General features: G+C 41.0%; 1 protein-coding gene across 1 annotated transcript in view; it reads left to right on the forward strand.

Annotated features, from left to right (window-relative positions):
- The first annotated feature begins 10,517 nt into the window (after nt 1-10,517).
- Nucleotides 10,518-19,357, forward strand: part of Anapc1 (anaphase promoting complex subunit 1) — a 101,653-nt gene continuing 92,813 nt past the window's right edge. Inside the window, exons 1-3 of the mRNA XM_042695563.1 lie at nt 10,518-10,743; nt 14,984-15,220; nt 17,191-17,352. Of these exons, the coding sequence (XP_042551497.1) occupies nt 15,008-15,220; nt 17,191-17,352 (375 nt within the window). The 5' untranslated portion in view covers nt 10,518-10,743; nt 14,984-15,007. The remainder of the gene's footprint in view (nt 10,744-14,983; nt 15,221-17,190; nt 17,353-19,357) is intronic.

Consider the following 19,357-nt stretch of genomic DNA (forward strand, 5'->3'; position numbering starts at 1 on the left):
GTAACAAAGTATTTTTAAAAGGAAACTTTTTTACCAAGAATGTGGTGTCTTGTTTGTTTTGCTGGTGAGTGGGGGTTTGAACTTACGCCCTCACATTCGCAAGCGCAGCCTCACCCGGAGAGCCACCCCTCCGGCCCTTTTTGCTTTTGTTAGTTTTCAGTCAGGATCTTCCTTGTTTGATCTGGCAGGACTGGACTACCATCCTTTTTGCTGTATCTGTAATCTCAACTCCATGGGCAAACGTTTAGCCAGATCCTAATTTCAAAATAAGGACAGAGGCGGGCTCCAGTGGCTCTCTCCTGTAATCCTAGCTATTCAGGAGGCTGAGATTTGAAGATCGTGGTTCCAACCCAACCCAGGCAGGAAAGGCTGTGAGATTCTTATTTCTAATTAACCACAAAAAGCCAGAAGTGGAGTTGTGCCTCAAGTGGTAGAGCACTAGCCTTGAGCTAGTGTCCACGTCCAGAGTTCAAGCCCACAACTGGCAGAAAACAACAACAACGACAACAACAACAAAGCAAAGACAGATTGGGGACACTCAGATCTGTAATCCTAGCTGCTTGAGAGGCTGAGGTAGGGGGATGCCAGTCCAAGTGTGAGGGAGGTGGGGGAGGGGGTGTGGTTTGGGGACAGTTTGTAAGACCAATAGCTGCACACAGTGACATTTGCACCTGTCAGCTTCCTAAATGCACTGCACCCAGCAAAAACTAAGCTCATCTAGATGGGCTGAGAAGGTGGCTCAGTGGTAGAGCGCTTGCCTTGCATGCCTGAGGTCCTGGGTTCGATTCCTCAGCACCACATAAGCAAAAAGAAAAAAGCTGGAAGTGGTGCTGTGGCTCAAGTGGTAGAGCACTAGCCTTGAGCTGAAGAGCTGAGGGACAGCGCCCAGGCCCAGAGTTCAGGCCCCATGACCGGACCCAAAAAAAAAAAAAACTAAGCTCATCTAGAATATGTATAATATGTATAATCATATTTGTATGATCTTAGCATATGTGTGAGTATGTGTGTATGTAAAACCAGTGTGTAAAAGGGTCTGGCTCAGTGATAGAGCATCTACCTAGCAAATAAATGCAAGGCCCTGAGTTCAAGCCGTAACACTGCCAAAATAAACAAACACTAAACAATAATGAATTTCCCAAATTCTCACTCCTCAGTGACTTCTGCTTCCTCTCGGCTTAAGAGCCAAGGAACTTGGGCTGATCTCAGACTCCCTAGTAACTAGAATTATGAGAGTGGCTGTACTTTGATTTTTTAGAGAGAATATTGCTGTGTTGCTTAGTCGTGGGCTCAAGGGAGCCCCTGCTTCAGCCTCCAGAGTAGCTGAGACCACAGGCACTTTTTTGTGCCAGTACTGGGACTTGAACTTAGGGCCTAGGCACTAGTCCCTGGAGCCACAGCTCCACTTCTGGTTTTTTGGTGGTTAATTTGAGATAAGACTCATAGACATTCCTGCTGGGGATGGCTTGGAGCTGTGTTCCTTAGCCCTCAGCCTTCTGAGATCATATATGAGACACCAGTACCTGGCTCTCGTTTTCTTAGTGAAGTCTGCCTTGTACAAAACTGTTCTAGTTCTCTGTTGCTGTGTGTCATGCCACCCCAAACATAAATGGACTAAAGCTTTGGCCATTTTTTTTTTTTATTCCAGGATACTGAGGTCCAGAGATTTGAACAGAGCATAGGGGAGAAGAATTGACATTGTTCCTAATCTCTGCCTGAGACCTTCAAATGGCTGGCACCTAGTGTCAGCAAACTGTAGCTTGCTGTGTTCTGTGCCTTGTCTTTACAAATTTGTGTTATTCTAACACAGCCATTTGTTTCTGCATCACACATGGATGAATTTGTGCTACAACAGCAAAGCTGAGTTGTCACAAAGTCTGTATGGCTCATAAAACCCTATGGTATAGTCTTTCCAATGTTGGCCTAGACTTGTTCTAAAGATTTGGCCACACACATAGCTACCACCTACACTGGGGTAATTTGGAGAGGATCTAAAGGATTGAAGCTTAGATTGAAGCTTAGGACCCTGAGAACAGAAATCCCTGTGTACAAGGTGGAAACTTTGTGGCCTCATTTGTGGCTCTGCTTCACTATACTCTCTTGGCGGATACCAGTACAACCTATACTCATGGGAAGGAATCACTCAAGTGCTTCATAAAAGAAGTGTCAAAGAATTGGCAGCTATGTTTTTGCTTTTGTCAGTACGGAGGTTGAAACTTGGGACCTATTTGTTCAGCTGGCTTGCTTACAGTTGGCACTCTACCACTTGTCATGACTCCAACCTAGGCTTTTTTGCTGGTTATTTTGAAGATGACATCTCTTGGACTTTTATGCCAGGGAGAGATATGAAACCCTCTGAACTATGATCCTCCAGTTCTCGCTTAGCAGCTAGGATTACAGACATAAGCCACCAGTGCCTAGCTTGTAACTATGATTTCAAACCTTTACAAATGCTAACAACTCAAACACAAGATATTAGCTCTATTGTTTTAATTTCACACTTGCCATGCATACAAATGGAATGACAAATGCAATGTCCTGATTACTCCAGTGAGCAAAACATGTGAAGAGAATTTGAAGAGAAAGAAAAGAACTAAACCTCATTGTACAACCACTTCCATGTTTACCGCCTCCACCCAAGAGGCTACATTTGTGAATCTTCAACAGTCTGCCCATTGTGTTCCCTGAGTCAGGGACCTGTGTGTTTCAATAAGAGTTCCTCCTGGTTATTATCTAAGAAAAAGAGGGAGTGTTAAGGCCAGTAGTGGTGTTCATCCAGGGCTAAGGAAGATTAACTTCACTGATTCGATGTAAGTAAAGTAGTATCATGGTTGCCATTGGTCTCTGCACAGATCATGTTAAACATATTAGGGTGAGGACTTAAGACTTCCAGCTGAGGGCTGGGAAGGTGGCTCAGTGGTAGAGTGCTTGCCTTGCATGCCTGAGGCCCTGGGTTCGATTCCTCAGTACCACATAAGCAAAAAGAAAAAAGCTGGAAGTGGCGCTGTGGCTCAAGTGGTAGAGCGCCAGCCTTGAGCTGAAGAGCTGAGGGACAGGGCCCAGGCCCAGAGTTCAGGCCCCACGACCGGACCCAAAAAAAAACAAAAGACTTCCAGCTGAAGGCTGAAGGCATGAAATGATCAGACACACTCTTCACTGACCCATTCTACATCCACATTCTGCTCTTTGTCCTGTGAGTCACTGTCTCCTTCTCCCTTTTAGCCTTGTCATAGCAATGTCCTGTAATACTTTTGCCTTTCATTATATAGGTCCCACTGACTACCCAGTGTTTAGATATCTGGATTGGCTTCAGGATAGTATTGGAATGACAGTGTGCTAGAGAGCAAGTCCCTCATTTCCCATTGTGCACAAATAAGCTGGGTATCTGCTGGATTTCAGGTATTAAGCAGATACCTAGAATGTATCCCTAGGACTTCACACAGCATCCTCACCAGGGGCTTCTTATTTCATGGAGCCTAGTGACACTCAAGATCTGTCTCCTCCTTACTCCCCAAGGTCCATGCAATCATCCTCTAGTAACTCTACCCTGATTTTCCTCTGGTGAATCACACTTCTCACACTCACATTCACTTCTGTCTCTGAGCCTGGAATGAGGTTTTCCTTGCTACCTTTTCCCCTGAATTCTCTGCATTTGAATCTACCTGATGCAACCACTCAGATCTCTGCATAGCTCCTTCTTTTCCATGAAGATTTCAGTGCCTGCATTATGTTGCTCCCTTCACTTTATCTCTGTCATGATCTTGGTGGGTTTGTACCATATTAATGACACTGAAATGTGACCTTATCTCTTGTTCTCATGTTAGAATGCTGAGTAACATGTGGGAAATGCTTATAAGTGCCAAATTCTTGGTTTGCTGGGAAACTGGGATGGTAACAAGAAGAGCATCAACTCAAGGGCTGGAGGCATAGTTCAAGTGGTAGAGTTCCCACCTAGCAAGTATGAGGCCTTGAGTTCCAGCTCCAAACTGGAAAACAAAGTCAATTTTGAATGCTCAAAGTTGTAAGGGAAATGTAAGCATCTCATAGCTTCTTGAACAATTTAAATGGTGCCTAGAAGAGACTTCATTCAATATGCTGAGCCATCTGAGGAGAGTGCAGTGACTAGCCCTTGGTGGTAGACTATAGGCAAGGCCATCTATTTGGAATATTGAATTGAGTACAATTGCCGTGGTACAACTGTGCAATGGGAGTTAAAGAGAGTTCTACCTTTGAATATTCTCCAAAATCCAATTGGTTACAGGAAAAGAATATAATATAGCAAACAGCAGTAATGGAGGAACATGCACAACAATCAAAGGCTACTCATGGTAAGGGCCAGAAGGCCCAGTGTAGCTCATGTCCTCCTACCTGTAAGGAATGTGACTAGATGCACTTTCTCTCTGGGATTAGGAATAGTCGATGAACAGGAAGCCCAAATGGAGGTCAGTGGGGATTATGACACTTTGATGATAGACATTCTTCTAAGGCATAATAAAAGAGCTCTGTGAGTCTCACTAGGCCAGGTATATACCATCTGTGTCATTGTTTGCTGCAGAAGACTGTACAGAATTCTCCCTGAATCTCCTCAGACCCATGATTAAAAGTAACATTAAAAATGGGTTTGCCTTACGTGCTTGGCTGGGGGTTAGTGTCACACAGGAACTTTGGCATAACAGCTCAGGCTAATGCTAGGCCTGCTGGACTTAATCCTCACAGCAAAATGAAGCTTTTGTAGTTGTTGCAAAATGAAATGAAACAATTAAAAGAACTCACTCAGCACAGTGAATGTGATAGTGAAATAATGTTGTTTCCTTCAGTAGATTTTTTATCTTTTTTTTTTTTTCACTCTTGAAAGATGCTCCATTCAGCAGGCTGAAAATGTACTGAAGTAAAATTGTTTAGTAACTTATGCCATTAGAAATAAGACCTTACCACTAAAGATGTATACAAGGTCATTGTTGACATTTTGTACTTTCTTAAGGGAAGTGGAAAGTGATATAGTGGTTGTAAATGAATCCTTTCGAGGTAGTAGAAGACATATGATAAATACAGGATCTAACTAAGCATTACAGTTTGTTAGGAAATGGGGGTGGTGTATTTTTTACCATGATGAAATGAGTCTCAAAGACTTTCCTACCCAGTCTGGCTTTGAACCATGATCCTTAGATCTTAGTCTCCTAAGCAGCTAAGATTATAGGCATGAGTCAACAGTGTCCAGTGAAGGAAATCTTTGTACTTTTAGGTAGCTCTCTTGCTCAACTTTTGGTTCTTAGCTTGCTCAAGCACAACATTGGAAGAAGCATCAGAACTGTACTTCTGGAGTGAAGCACAGGTACGACCTTCTTATGTAAGTGGATACTGTGGGAGCACACAGTTATTTACTTGTACTGGAGGATGGAGCAGGCTTTAGACGCTAGCTCAAAAGCCAACAAAATTAGCCAGGCATTAATCTTAACTACTCAGTGTCTTAGCTACTCAGGAGGTTGATGTCTGCGAATCACGGTATGAAGCCCACTCAGGCATGAAATTCCTCATGAGACTCATCTCCAATTAACCTCTGAAACACAGAAGTAGAGCTGTGGCTCAAACTGGTAGAGTACTACCCTTGAGCAAAAAGAGCTCAGGGACAGCGGCCAGATCCTGAGTTCAAGCTCCATGACTGACAAAAGAAAAAAAAAAAGGCCAACAAAGTTAAGAAGTAGAGCGCAAACTTTAGAACTCACAAAGCCTTATTTTGATGGAATTATGGATAACATTGTGCTTCAATAAGCATATAAAAATACCGAGACAAGCTGGGCACTAGTGGCTCATGTCTGTAATCCTAGCCACTCAGGAGGCTGAGATCCAAAGATCACAGTTCAAAGCCAGCCCGGGCAGAAAAGTTTGTGAGAGTCTTATCTCCAATAAGCCACCAGAAAACCGGAAGTGGCATTGTGGCTCAAGTGGTAGAGTGCGTGCCTTGAGCTGAAGAGCTAAGGGACAGAGCCCAGGCCCAGAGTTCAAGCTGCCAAACCAACAAAAAACAGACAAACAACATTGAGACAATAACTCATATGTGTTCAAACTCAATGTCATTACATATAACAGAATCCTTATTATACATTTTTACTTACTAGTTTATAATTCATCTTACTGTCTTGTGTGATTAGTTTAAAAATCTAAGTGGCTAGTTGGTAAAATTTTTTTATTAGCATCAATTAGTTGTAAAACTGGGTTTCATTTTGACATGTTCAAGGCCTTGATCAGACCAACCTTCTTCAGCACTCTCCTACACCCTTCCCCCCCCCCTCCCCCGCGTGCCAGTCCTGGTCTTGAACTGAAGACCTGGGCATTGTCCCTGAGCTCTTTTTACTCAAGGGTAGCACTCTACCACTTGAGCCACAGCTCCACTTCTGACTTTTTTGGTGGTTAATTGGGGAATAAGGGTCTCACAGACTTTCCTTTCTGTAGTTAATTGGAGATAAGAGTCTCATGGACTTTCCTGCTGGCTTTGAACTGTAATTCTCAGATCTCAGCCTCCTGAATAGCTGGAATTACAGGCATGCACCATGGATGCCCAGCTTTTGCTCAGCTTTCTTGCTTCAGCTGGAGTTCTCTATTTGCACCATGTCTCTAGCTCAGCTTTTTGCTGGTTAATTGGAGGTAAGAGTCTAGTGGACAGTTTTCCTTAGGCTGGAGTCAAACTATGAACTTTGATCCCAACCTCTTGAGCCACTGACTCCTGGCAAAGTTCTGCATGTTTTTGTATGGGGTATGAATCAAGATTCTTCTTTGTGGGGCTGTGGCTCAAGTGGTAGAGCGCTAGCCTTGAGCTGAAGAGCTGAGGGACAGAGCTCAGGCCCAGAGTTCAGGCCCCACGACCGGACCCCCCCCAAAAAAAAGATTGTTCTTTGCTCAAGGATATCCAATTTTAAAGCTTTAAGTAGCATAGGGACACCCAAGTCTTCCAGAAAAGACTATTTTCCCTGCTGAATCAGTTTTGCAAGTTTGTATAAAAAAATCAATGGGACCAATTCCTTAAGCATGGGCCTCACATATGTCTTTATTCCAATGAGAACCATGGGAGAAGAGATAAAAGCAACTTTACACTAGAGAAAACTGACCTACATTACCTCAGCCAGATGATCAAGGATAACATGGATGAAAAATGGTACTCTACCTTCCTCCTCAAATCTATATCTAGTTTAATCATGACAAAAACATCACACAAATTGCAGATAAGGGATATCCTATATAATACCCTATCAGTATTCCTCAAAACTTATGAGCTTATAGCTCACCCTGTAATTCTAGCTCCTTGGGAAGCTGAACAGAACTGTGACCCAAGGCCAGCTGGGCGGCAAAGTGTTTTTGCTTTTTTTAAAAATCAGGATTATTATTTTTTTAATGACTGAAAATCTTCCTGCTAAACACATCACCTATCTAGTGATTTGTTAAATAACTGCTGAAGATTTGTTAAGTAAGCATTCTAATTACTTTTTTAGCAATAAAAATAAAAAGGAATTTTGCATATTGGCTATGTTTTTATTCAATACATAATTTTGTAGACTTCTGTAGGGAATAAAACTTGGAAAGAAAAATATCTCCAACTAATATTCTCAGTTTTTTTTTTTTTTGAAGGGGTTGTGAGGATTGAACTCTGGGCCAGGGCACTCACTGTACCTGAGCTCTTCAGCTCAAGGTGCATGCTCTACCACTTGAACCACAGCGCTACTTCCAGCTTTTTCTGCTTATGTGGTACTGAGGAATCAAACCCAAGGCCTCATGCATGCAAGGCAAGCACCCTACCACTGAGCCACCTTCCAGCCCTCTCTGGTGGTTTAATCAGAGATAAGAGTCTCATAGATGTTCCTGCCCTGGCTGTCTTTGAACCGAGATCCTCAGACCTCAGCCTCTTGAGTAGCGAGGATTATAGGTGTAAGCTCCCAGCCCCCAGCTCTCATTAGTTTTATTTTTAAATTTTCTTATTTTTTATGTCTTTATTAATAATGTTTTATAAACAAGCTGAAACACAATAAGTGGTAATATTGCATATACAAATAGGAATGGAATATTTTGAGCTTGTAACAGGAAATCAAATGATCTTTTCAAGGCTTTTTTAACCCAAATCATCATTGACAAAATAACTACTTCTAAAACCTAGAGCTTCTGCTGCGAATTCCACCATATATGACATACTCAGTGTCTTCCCGTTCTGTTAATATAGTTACTGCAAGAGTCCCCAGTTTTCTTTCTTTTTTTTAGTGACTCTTTTTTTTTTAAATTGTCAAAGTGATTTTCAGAGGGGTTATAGTTACATAAGTAGGGTAATAAGTACATTTCTTGTCAAACTTGTTACCCTTTCCTTAATTTTTTCCCCTATTTTCCTTCCCTCCACCCTTCCCACCTCCAAGTTGTACAGATCACTTCCAACCAATTGTCTTGTGTATATCACTATTACATTGCTTCTTTGTCTCATTAGTTTTAAATGATTCAAATGATAAATACTAAGCTAAACACTGTACTACTTCTAAAAATCTAAGTTTCTAGAAGTTTTATACTTGCTCAATGAAAAAATGATCTGATTCACACTATTATCAACTGTTTATAAAACTAAATATTCTCTGTTAAATGATAGGTTACAAGAAATGTCTTCTATGCTCTGATTTTTAAAAATAAGACTCTGGAACACATACAAGTCTAAATCAAAACTCACAAGCAGTGGCTGAAATCATGTCAACTTTCAGCCTAACACAACATAAATCCAGTTATTATGCATAAACAATTCAAAACTAAAGCTTATAATGTCAACAAGTTGTAACTATTATACCTAGGACTGGTGATAGGTTCCACTACACTTCAACCAGGCACAGCAGATGTACACATCTGATAGATTGCTTAGAAAATTAAAGCTATCAGAACTATAAATAAGGAATACATAAATATGATCAAAGCAATGCCAAAGCAGAGAAACCATTAAAACAAGCCAATAAGATGTGACATGAACACATATGATAATTTGTCATGTAAGCAACTTTCCATGATTTATAAAGCTATGGTTATACAATTCTTTTAAAAATAAACAAAATTGCTACACATCTTCACATAGTAATCTAACTGGACATTCTTGATGACATTGTAATCTTCAAATTCTCTTGAAAAGCTGAAATCTCATCAGAATTTCTCCAGAAAATCAGCTTGTCATTTTTTTCAGTAGTTTTGAGTGCTTCAGTTAGCCTTTTGAAGCTCCTTAATAACCGATCATAAGGCTTCTGGGTTAATTCCTTGTTCACAAAGCTGTACACAAATAGACAGGGTTTCCATATCTAAACCAAAATTCAAAAATTCTTGAAATCTCAAGAAAAAGATCCATAGCCTCCCTCACTGCATGCAGGTCTGCTGCCACTGCTGCCGCTGCCCAGGCACCAATGCTGCTTGAGGCCCAGGAAGGTGGGAGCAGTGCCTGACCTGGAACTGGAGCAACTTCCAGAAGTTTTTGAGGTACCCTTTTCATTTTACAGTGGTAAACCAACAACAACAACAACAACAAAAAGCTGGGGCATGGCTCAGTAGTAGACTGCTTGCCTAGGAAGTATAGAGCTCTGAGTTCAAACTTCGGTACTGCAGAAAGGAAAACAAGCAAGCAAACGAACGAACCAAATAAACAGAAACAAAACTTTCAAGATTACAAAAAACAAGAGTGGCTGAAGATGAGGTGACTGAATATAACGTATCCTGAAGGGAACCCTGGAACAGAAAAATGACACTAGGCAAAAACTAATGAAATCTGAATAAAGTATGGACTTAAACAACAACGTGTTAATATTAGCTCATTATTTCCAGCTAATGTACTATGCAAAACAATAATGTAAAAATCAAGTAAGTTGGCTGTGGGTATATAGGGACTCTTCGCAATATTTCTTTTTCTTTTTTTTTTTTTGGGTCCAGTCGTGGGGCCTGAACTCTGGGCTGGGCGCTGTCCCTCAGCTCTTCAGCTCAAGGCTAGCGCTCTACCACTTGAGCCACAGCGCCACTTTTGGTTTTTTTCTTTTTGCTTATGTGGTGCTGAGGAATCGAACCCAGGGCCTCAGGCATGCAAGGCAAGCGCTCTACCACTGAGCCACCTTCCCAGCCCATCTTTGCAATATTTCTGTAAATCTAAGTTTCAAAAACTAAAGTTTGCCGGGTGCCAGTGTCTCACACCTGTAATCCTATTCAAGATACTGAGATCTGACGATCCTATCTCCAGTTAGCCACAAAAAGCGGGCAAGGGAGCTGCAGCTCAAGTTGCAATGTTTTCAATTTCTGGCTGCTGCTTACCACGCCTCATTTCCCCTACTCTCTCCCGCCTAACTGTCTGCACCGACTCCAGCAGACAGACACGTCCCAGACCGCTCCGCATTTTCTGAAGATGCTTGGAAGCACCCACCGAGTTCCGTCCACGCAACCTTTCCGCCACTGCGCAGGCGCCAAGGCCGCTGGGCCTCCGCGCGCTTCCGCGCGAGCTGGCTCGCGCGCGAGGCACGACGGGAAAACCAAGATGGACGCCTTCACTTGAGGGTCTCGCGTGTTTTCCTGCCTTCACTCGTCCTCTGCGGCCGCGGCCCGTTTTTTTCCTCCAGAATAAAGGAGGTAGAGGGGATGAGAAGGTGCAGCGGCCTGGGAGTCATCGTGACCAGGCCGCCGCTGCCCTCGGGCCTCCGCGGCCCCTGCGCCTCCGGGGAGCAGCCGGGGCTCGCAGCGCCTGGCGCGTTCCGAGTCATACAGGTGCGGAGTGGGGCCGCAGCGCTCGGCGGCCTGGTGGGCGGCTCTCGAGGGGGCATCGCCGCGTGGCGCGCTCGGGCCGGGCACCCCGCGGCCTGGTGCTGCCCCAGGCACGGGTCCTGGCTCGGGCGCAGGACGGGATGGAGGGCGGGGCCCGAGGGCGGCCTCGGTTCGCGCGGGGCCGAGCTGGCGCGGGGGGCTTGTGGCCTGCGGGTCGGGCTCGCGCTGGGCTCCTCCCGCTCGCCCAGCGCGTTTCCTAGGCAGCTTCAACCTCTAGGCCGACCCCTCCCGGACCCTCGAACGGCTGCTCCGCGGCCTCTTCGTTCCACCGACCCCACAAAGGGGCTGGGAACCGTCCTCCTCATCGAGGGCCCAATCCGTGTGCGTTCGAGTCTTCTCTTTTTGGCCTGGTCGATTTTAGTGGTGGATACCGCTACTGACGTTTTCGTTTATACCATAATCCACGTAGCGTTTCTAAGGAACACTAAATAATGCATTCATGTTACGTACAAATAACACGTTTATAAAAGTTTAAGGAGTTTTACAGTTAAGTATGTTGCCTGCGCATAAAATAATGCAGTACGGTGAAAATGATTCTGCAGTTTTTCTCTCCAGTTAAAAGAATATTACAAGTCGCACATTTTGGATAAAGTAGCACGTTAAAAAAAATTGGTTACCTCGAACAGCTGAATTTTGCATTTTTTACAAATTTTATAAAGTACTTTTTAAATACTCAAGTTCAAATGTTCTCAATACTGATTTATTTCTGGTAAAAACGTGCTGTATTTTGTGAGACGATTATATCAGAAAAATAATTTACAGCAAAATAACTTTGCTACTGTAAAAGAGTTGCATAGCCATTTCAGTGGCATTGAGGTTTTTTTTTTTGCCAGTCCTGGGGCTTGACCTCAGGGCCTTGGCACTGTCCCTGGGCTTCTTTTGCTCAAGGCTAACACTCTACCACTTGAGCTACAGCACCATTTCTAGATTTTTCTGTGTATGTGGTACTGAGGAATCAAACCCAGGACTTTATGCATGACAGGCAAGAACTCTACCACTAAGTCACATTCCCAGCCCATTTTGAGGTTTGTGAAGCAGTTTTCTAATTGATGGCAAAAAGACCCACAATGAGAAATCTTAAGAAAAATTCAGTTAGTCTCTATTAATCCTGATGGTTGTTTTATGCTAAAGAGCCTCTATTATCAAATGTATTTTTTTCACATTTACAAATTAAACAAAATTATTGTAAAGGTGATATAGAGAGGTGACAGTTACATAAGTCAGGTAATGAGTACATTTCCTTTTGAACAGTATTACCCCTTCCTGCACTCTCTCCCAATTTTTCCTTCAGGACTTTCCTCTCCTGCAAGTTGTATAGTTCAATTTACCTTTGTTCTACCGTTTTGTGCTTTCCTTTCCTCTCCCCAAATCAGATAAACTTATATACAAGACATAGGATACAGAAATAAAAAAAAAATTGTCACAGAAGGGAATAAACCGAAGAAAAAAGGAAAGAATGGAAAAAAAACTGCAAACAGTACAATAAAAAAACCTCTCCTTTCTATTTCTTGTAGTGCATTTTGATCAGCATCATTTTTTATGATGGTATACAAATAGCAGTTGAGCCCTTGTAATCCTCTCCTAAGAATATCCTCCTGGTTCTCAATGTGTAAATGTTTAGAGTGCTGTTCAATTAATCATGTCCAGATTTAATTGTCTTTTACTATCTATTGTGTTTACTTGTAGATTTAAAGGCACATTCTAATGATTAAAATGAGGGAAATGATGCAGCCTTTGTTTCTTTTGGTCTGGCTTAATATAATTTTTTTCCAAGTCTTTCCTTATGATGGAAGTCTTTCTGATGGAAGCCTAGAATTCTGTTGTGTATATGCACCACATATCCATTTGTTCACCGAGGGGTACTTGGGTTGATTCCCTATCTTGGCTGTGGTAATAGTGGCTTTAGTATATGTAGTCTGGCTTGTGGTCAGTTGGATAGATGCCCAGGGGTGGGATTGCTGGATAATAGGGAAGCTCTATGTGGAGTCTTTTGAGGAACTTCCATACTGATTTCCAGAGTGGTTGAACAAGTTTACATTCCCTAATGTTCCCTTTTGGCCACGTCCCCTCCAGCATCTGTTACTGTTAGTTTTCTTGATAATGGCCATTCTAACTGGAGTGAGATGGAATTTCAATGTTGTTTTGATTTGCATTTCTTTTATGGCCAGAGATGTTGAACATCTCTTTATGTGTCTATTGGCCATTCTTATTTCTTCAGAGAACTCTCTTTAAGTCTTTAGCTCATTTATTAATTGGGTTATTTCTTTGAAGATTTTTTTTTGGGAGGTTTAATTTTTTGAGATCTGAGTGTATTTTAGACATGAAGTCCTTGTCTCATGCATAGCTAGTAAAGATCTCCCATTCTATGGGCTTTCTATTTACCTTGCTAGCTATGTACTTTGCCATACAGAAACTCTTCAGTTTGATACAATCCCTTTCATCCAGTCTTTCTTTGAGTTGTTGTGATTCTGGATCTTAGGAAGTTTCAACCTGTGCCTTAGGAGCCTTAGAGTTTCCCCTATCCCTTCCTGTAATATTTTCAGGGCATCTGGATTTACATTGGCATCTTTGATCTATTTAGAGTTGATTCTGGTGCTGGGTGATATGTAAGAATCTAACTTTCCTGCACGTGTATAACCAATTCTGCTAGCATCATTTGTTGGAAGAGGCTGTCTTATATCCTGTGCTTTTGGCTACCTTATCAAATATTAGGTGGCTGTAGGTCTGTGGGTTCATTTCTAGGTCTTCTATTCCATTGGTCCTCAGGCCTATTCTTGTGCCAGTACCAAGCTGCTTTTATTACTACAGCTTTGTAATAGAGCTTGAAGCTTCATATTGGTATTCCTCCAGCACTTTTCTTCCTGCTAAGGATTGTTTTTTGGTGTTTGGGGTCTTCTGTTACCCATGTGAATTTTGGATTGCTTCCTTTATACATATTCAAGAATGTTGTTGAGATTTTGATGGGTATTGCATTGAGTTTGTAGATAGCTTTGGGTAGTATTGTCATTTTCACTTATTAATCCTTAAAATCCAGGAGCATGGGAGATTTTTCCACTTCCTTAAATCTGCTTTAATTTCTTTTTTCAGGTTTTTAAAGTTTTCATCATGGAGGTCCTTCACATCTTTGGTTAAGTTAATTCCTAGGTATTTTATTTTGAGGCAGCTACAAAAGGAGTTGCTTTCCTGATTTCAGCTTTGCTCTTTTCTTTGTTGGCATACAGAAAATCTATTGTTTTTTTGTAGGTTAATTTTATATTCTGCTACTTTGACAAAGTTTCAGATGAGCTCAAATAACTTGAGAGGAATCTATGGGGTTCTTTAAATACAGGACCATGTTGTCTGCAAAGAGGGAGAGTTTTATATCTTTCTTTATTTGGGTCTCCTTTGTGTTTCTGTCTTGCCTTATTGCTCCAGCTAGGAATTCCAGTACTGTATTGAAGAGGTGTTGATAGAGTGGATATCCTGCTCTGATTTGAAAGAAAATGGATCTTAATTTTGCACCATTAAGTATAATGGTGGCTATAGGTTTGTCATATCCAGCCTTTATTTTATTTTTTCGGTCATGGGGCTTGAACTCTGGGCTTGGGCACTGTCCTTACGCTCTTCAGCTCAAGGGGAGTGCTCTACTGCTTGAGCCACAGCACCACTTCTGGTTTTCTAGTGGTTTATTGGAGATAAGAGTTTCACAGACTTTTCCTGGGCTGGCTTTGAACTGCGATCATCAGCTTTCAGCCTCCTGAGTAGCTAGGATTACAGGTGTGAGCCACCAGTGCCTGGCACAGCTTTTATTATATTCAGGAATGTTTCATGAATTCCTAGCTTCTCCAGAGCTTTTATCATAAAGGGGTATTGGATCTTGTCAAATGCTTTTTATGCATCTGTTGAAATGATCATGTGGTTCTTGTTTTTGCTCGTGTTGATGTGTTGAATTCAAATGTTATATTTCTGTGTTTGAGGATTGTAGCTTACATGTAATGCCATTAAAACTTTATATTGTAGATGTGTCCTCAGACAGAGCAAACATCCATCTTACATACCATATTATATAGTAATGTATGTAGCTGTATGTTGAAACGATTGGGAGGTAGAATGGTGTGTTTCCGCTGCAACCCGCCCACATCTTTGTAGTAATAAATGGGTTTGGATTCTAAAGTTTGACCAGAATGTGTTTGAATTTATGCAGAAATAATGTTGATATTTGGAACCCATGTCGAACTTCTATGAAGAAAGGGCAACGATGATTGCAGCCGGGGATTTGCAGGAATTTGTTCCTTTCGGTCGAGACCACTGCAAGCACCACCCTAATGCTTTGAACCTCCAGCTTCGTCAGCTACAGCCAGCCTCTGAATTATGGTCTTCTGATGGCGCTGCTGGTTTGGTTGGATCTCTTCAAGAGGTTACAATCCACGAAAAACAGAAGGTTCTATTAATATCTCCTTTATTTTTGAAGTGTAGAGTAATTTCTGGTTAAGACTACCCTGTTACAAATAAGGAATAATCATAATGCTACTTTAGAGTAAAGTTAGGGTTTACTAATTTGAATCAATATAAAATAATGATTATTGTAAAACGTTGTTTGGGTTGCTTATTTTGACATACTCTACAACTTGTGGTTTTATAATGAGAGTCAAGTTTTGTGTTAGGATTATGATTCATTTTAAACCTATTTCTCTTCATTTCCTATGTAGGACCAGATTTCATGTTTGATGTTTGATGGTTAAATGGTAGAGAATAGACATTCTTCTGTAAAATCCTTGCATATTTCTAGAGTAGGACAGAAATGTCATGTAAGAAGGTAGCAGTAGTAGTTCTTTTGAGATAAGGTCTTCTTAGGCAGGCACTCTATCACTTGTGTTGTACTCTCAGCCTGAGATAAGGTCTTGCCAGGTAGGTGAGGCTGGCCTCACACTTCAGATCCTTTTGGGATTAGAGGCATGTGCCACTGTACCACAGTAGGATAATTTCTTTTTTCCTTTATTTTTTTTAAGGCAGAATCTTGCTGTGTACTGTATCCCAGAGCTCAGACTCATTATCTGTCTGAGCCTCCTTAGTGCTGGAATTATAGGCAGGCATTACTTACTGTTTCTGGAATATGGTAGTAGTTACTTATTTTTGACATGAGTAGGGTTTGAATTCAGGGCCTCCTGCTTTAGTGTAGGTAGAGCTCTACCACTTGAACCCCTCTACCACTTTAACCGCTCTTCCAGACCCTTTTCGAATTGATTATATTTGAAATAGGATCTTTTATGGGTGGTTTGATCTAGAGTGTGATTCTCTTACTGTGCTTTCCTATGTTACTGCAATGATGCATACTTGGCACTATGCCGAGTCATTGGTTGAGATGGAATCTCATGAACTTTTATACTTGGGCTAGCCTTGAATAACAATCCTCCCCTCTTATAAGTAATTAGATGAAATGTATATTATTAGAAATCATAGCCTGGCCGGGTGCTGGTGGCTCATGCCTGTAATCCTAGCTACTCAGGAGGCTGAGATCTGAGGATCGCGGTTCAAAGCCAGCCCAGGCAGGAGAGACCGTGAGACTCCTATCTCCAATAAACCACCAGAAAATCGGAAGTGGCGCTGTAGGTCAAGTGGTAGAGCGCTCGCCATGAGCTGAAGAGCTGAGGGACAGCGCCCAGGCCCAGAGTTCAAGCCCCACGGCTGACCAAAAAAAAAAAGAAAAGAAAAAAAAAGAAATCATAGCCTGGTGTAAATAGCTCATGCCCAGAAATCTAACTACTTAGGAGGGTGAGTGTGGGAGGAACTTGGTTTGAGGCTATTCAGCCCAGGTTGAAAAGTTTATGAAATCTTATCTGGAAAATAACCAGTGAAAAACAGGGCTGGAGGTACAGCCCAAGTGTTGAGCAATAGCAAGCTTGAGGTCCCGAGTTCAAGCCCCAGTACCACAAAATAAGAAAGAAAAATACATGCAGTTGGGAATGGAGACTTTTCTCTCTTCCATTAATTTCTGGATTGGATAAGGGAAAGAGAGTTAGCATATATACACCTGCGAAGCAGCGAAGTCTATACTGTGCATAATTCCCCCACTGATTTCCTTGTTCACGTCTCTGTTTTCTAAATAGATTTACTATGTCTTTTTAGTTACAAGCATGTGATTTTCTTTTTTTAATCTGTAGAGATGATGATTTAAGAAATATTTTATGGAAATTTGGTATGGAGCATTTAATATGCACAGTTCTTGAGTAAGTTCTTGTTTTGCAAGATAATATGCCCAAATAATCTATTTTGTTAATCAATGCATCAGACCATCTAAGAGTTGGGCTTGGATTGAGTCTTATTCCATGGCTAAATAAATCTTGCTCCATAGGGTTGAAGAAGAAAAAAAGAAGTGCTTGAACATGTCTTACACATGTATTAATTTTTAAGGAAAACTGGCAGTTGAGGAAAGGCGTAAGTGAAATTGGAGAAGAAGCGGACTATGATGAAGAGCTCTATGTGGCTGGAAATATGGTTATCTGGAGCAAGGGGAGTAAAAGCCAGGCAATGGCCGTTTATAAAGCTTTCACGGTTGACAGTCCTGTTCAACAGGTGAGTTATTTTGAATTTTAACATTTGATTGGCTTTATTCATTTTTTTCAAAAATTATTGTTTTAAAATATAACAAAAATGATAGAAGCAGTACAAGGATCTAGCAGTTGAGCGTGTACTTGTGACATGTAGTGAAGATAATGATAGGAAAATGTGATTTTAATTTATGTATTGTCCTATTCATTATCTTTTGCTAGTGGCCATTTTTTTTTTTAATGCTGGTCTTAGGGCTTGAACTCAGGGCTTGGGCACTGTGCCTGAGTGTTTGTGCTCCAAGCTAGCACTCTACTTACTACTTGAGCCACAGCTCCATTTCTGGCTTTTTGGTGATTAATTGTAGGTAAGAGTCTCAGATTTTTCCTCCCTGAGTTGGCTTCCATCTGTGATCCTCAGATTGTTGTCTCCTGAGTAGCTAGGATTATAGGGTTGAGCCACCGGTGTCTGGCTGCCAGTGGTCATCTTTAAATGCTTCCTTTGCCTACTTTATAGTTTGTCCATTTATAAGAAATTAAGTATAAAAATTATATCTTTATACATCTGGAATATTATAATTGTGTGCTAGATTCATAAATACAAATTATTGGGTTCATAATGATAAGAAAATTCCCTGGTTTGCTATGTTGCAGTTGGTTGTCATACCTTTGTTCTTAAAAAATCTGGTAATTAATAGGAAGGAAATTAAGTACTTTCTGTGGCTTTTCAGGAAGACATGAGGTTTATTTCCATTTGATAAAGGAAAATTCTTATAGAAGAATAATAGTAAATGTAGAAAGAATGGCAGAATTAGAAAAATTATTAGTTTATTATGACCTGCTGTGTATTAATTGGTTCAGACAAGATTATTAATAGTTATAAATGTTGTGTAGACAAAATAGGTTTATCTAGAATTGAGGTGTGTCTGCATTTTGGTCTTTTTAAAAATGCTAGTAAAAAAAATGTTAGTCACGGAGGAAGAAAAACGGATGACTGTTGTGGATGAAAAAAGACTAAAGTGACATCACTAAATGCAATTTTTCCTTGGATTGGAGCTTGGATCCTTCTGTATTAGCTTCCCAAATACTGGATTACAGACATGAGTCACCATGATAACCCAGTACAGTATTTTTAAAACTTGTGAAATGAACTTTGCTTGAATCCTGGTTCTAGAAAGCTGCTTAAGAAAGACCTTTTATTGGGGGCTGGGAAAGTGGCTCAGTGGTAGAGTGCTTGCCTTGCATGCATGAGGCCCTGGGTTCGATTCCTCAGCACCACATAAGCAAAAAAGAAAAAAACCGGAAGTGGCACTGTGGCTCAAGTGGTAGAGCGCTAGCCTTGCTGAAGAGCTGAGGGACAGCGCCCAGGCCCAGAGTTTAGGCCCCATGACCGGACCCCCCCCAAAAAAAAAAAAAAAAAAAGAAAACAAAAGACTTTTTTTTTTTAACTTGGAAAAGCATAAAAGGTCTGGATATTAGGTGGTATTAGAGAGTTTTTTCTTAGCATGATAGATATATGGGTCTATAGTAGATAATATTTATTTTTAGGAAATGCCTGATGAAATATTTAGGGTTGAAGTATCTTGATGTGTGTGCAACATATAGTTGAGTATCTGTAGCCTAATGCACAAGTACCTAAATGCACATGGTAATGAATATGGAGGAGAAAATGTTAATGATTAACTGAATTTAGATGGAACATAAGTTCATTGTAATTATTTCAACTTATTGAAAAGTTTTAGATTAAAAACTAGGAGAAATACTAATGCATTCATAGTGACTGAATTAGAGGTTTGGTTGTTGATGAGATTTTGGAAGCTTTTTGACTGTTAAGGCTTATAAGTACTGAAATCTGTACTTGGGCATTTTTTTTCCTGTTCTTTCCATGAACTATTTTCTGATGAACACTGTACTATTTATTGGAAAGGATTAAGTGAATTATTCCAAAATTTGAGGGCATATGTTGAACATTCTATGTAGGAGTATTGAAGTCAGTAATCTTTTTGAAGATCATCTTTCCCCATGTAAGCCAC

This window comes from Dipodomys spectabilis, unplaced genomic scaffold (genome assembly GCF_019054845.1).
Source record: "Dipodomys spectabilis isolate Male_0828 unplaced genomic scaffold, ASM1905484v1 ptg000187l, whole genome shotgun sequence".
Lineage (NCBI taxonomy): Eukaryota > Metazoa > Chordata > Mammalia > Rodentia > Heteromyidae > Dipodomys > Dipodomys spectabilis.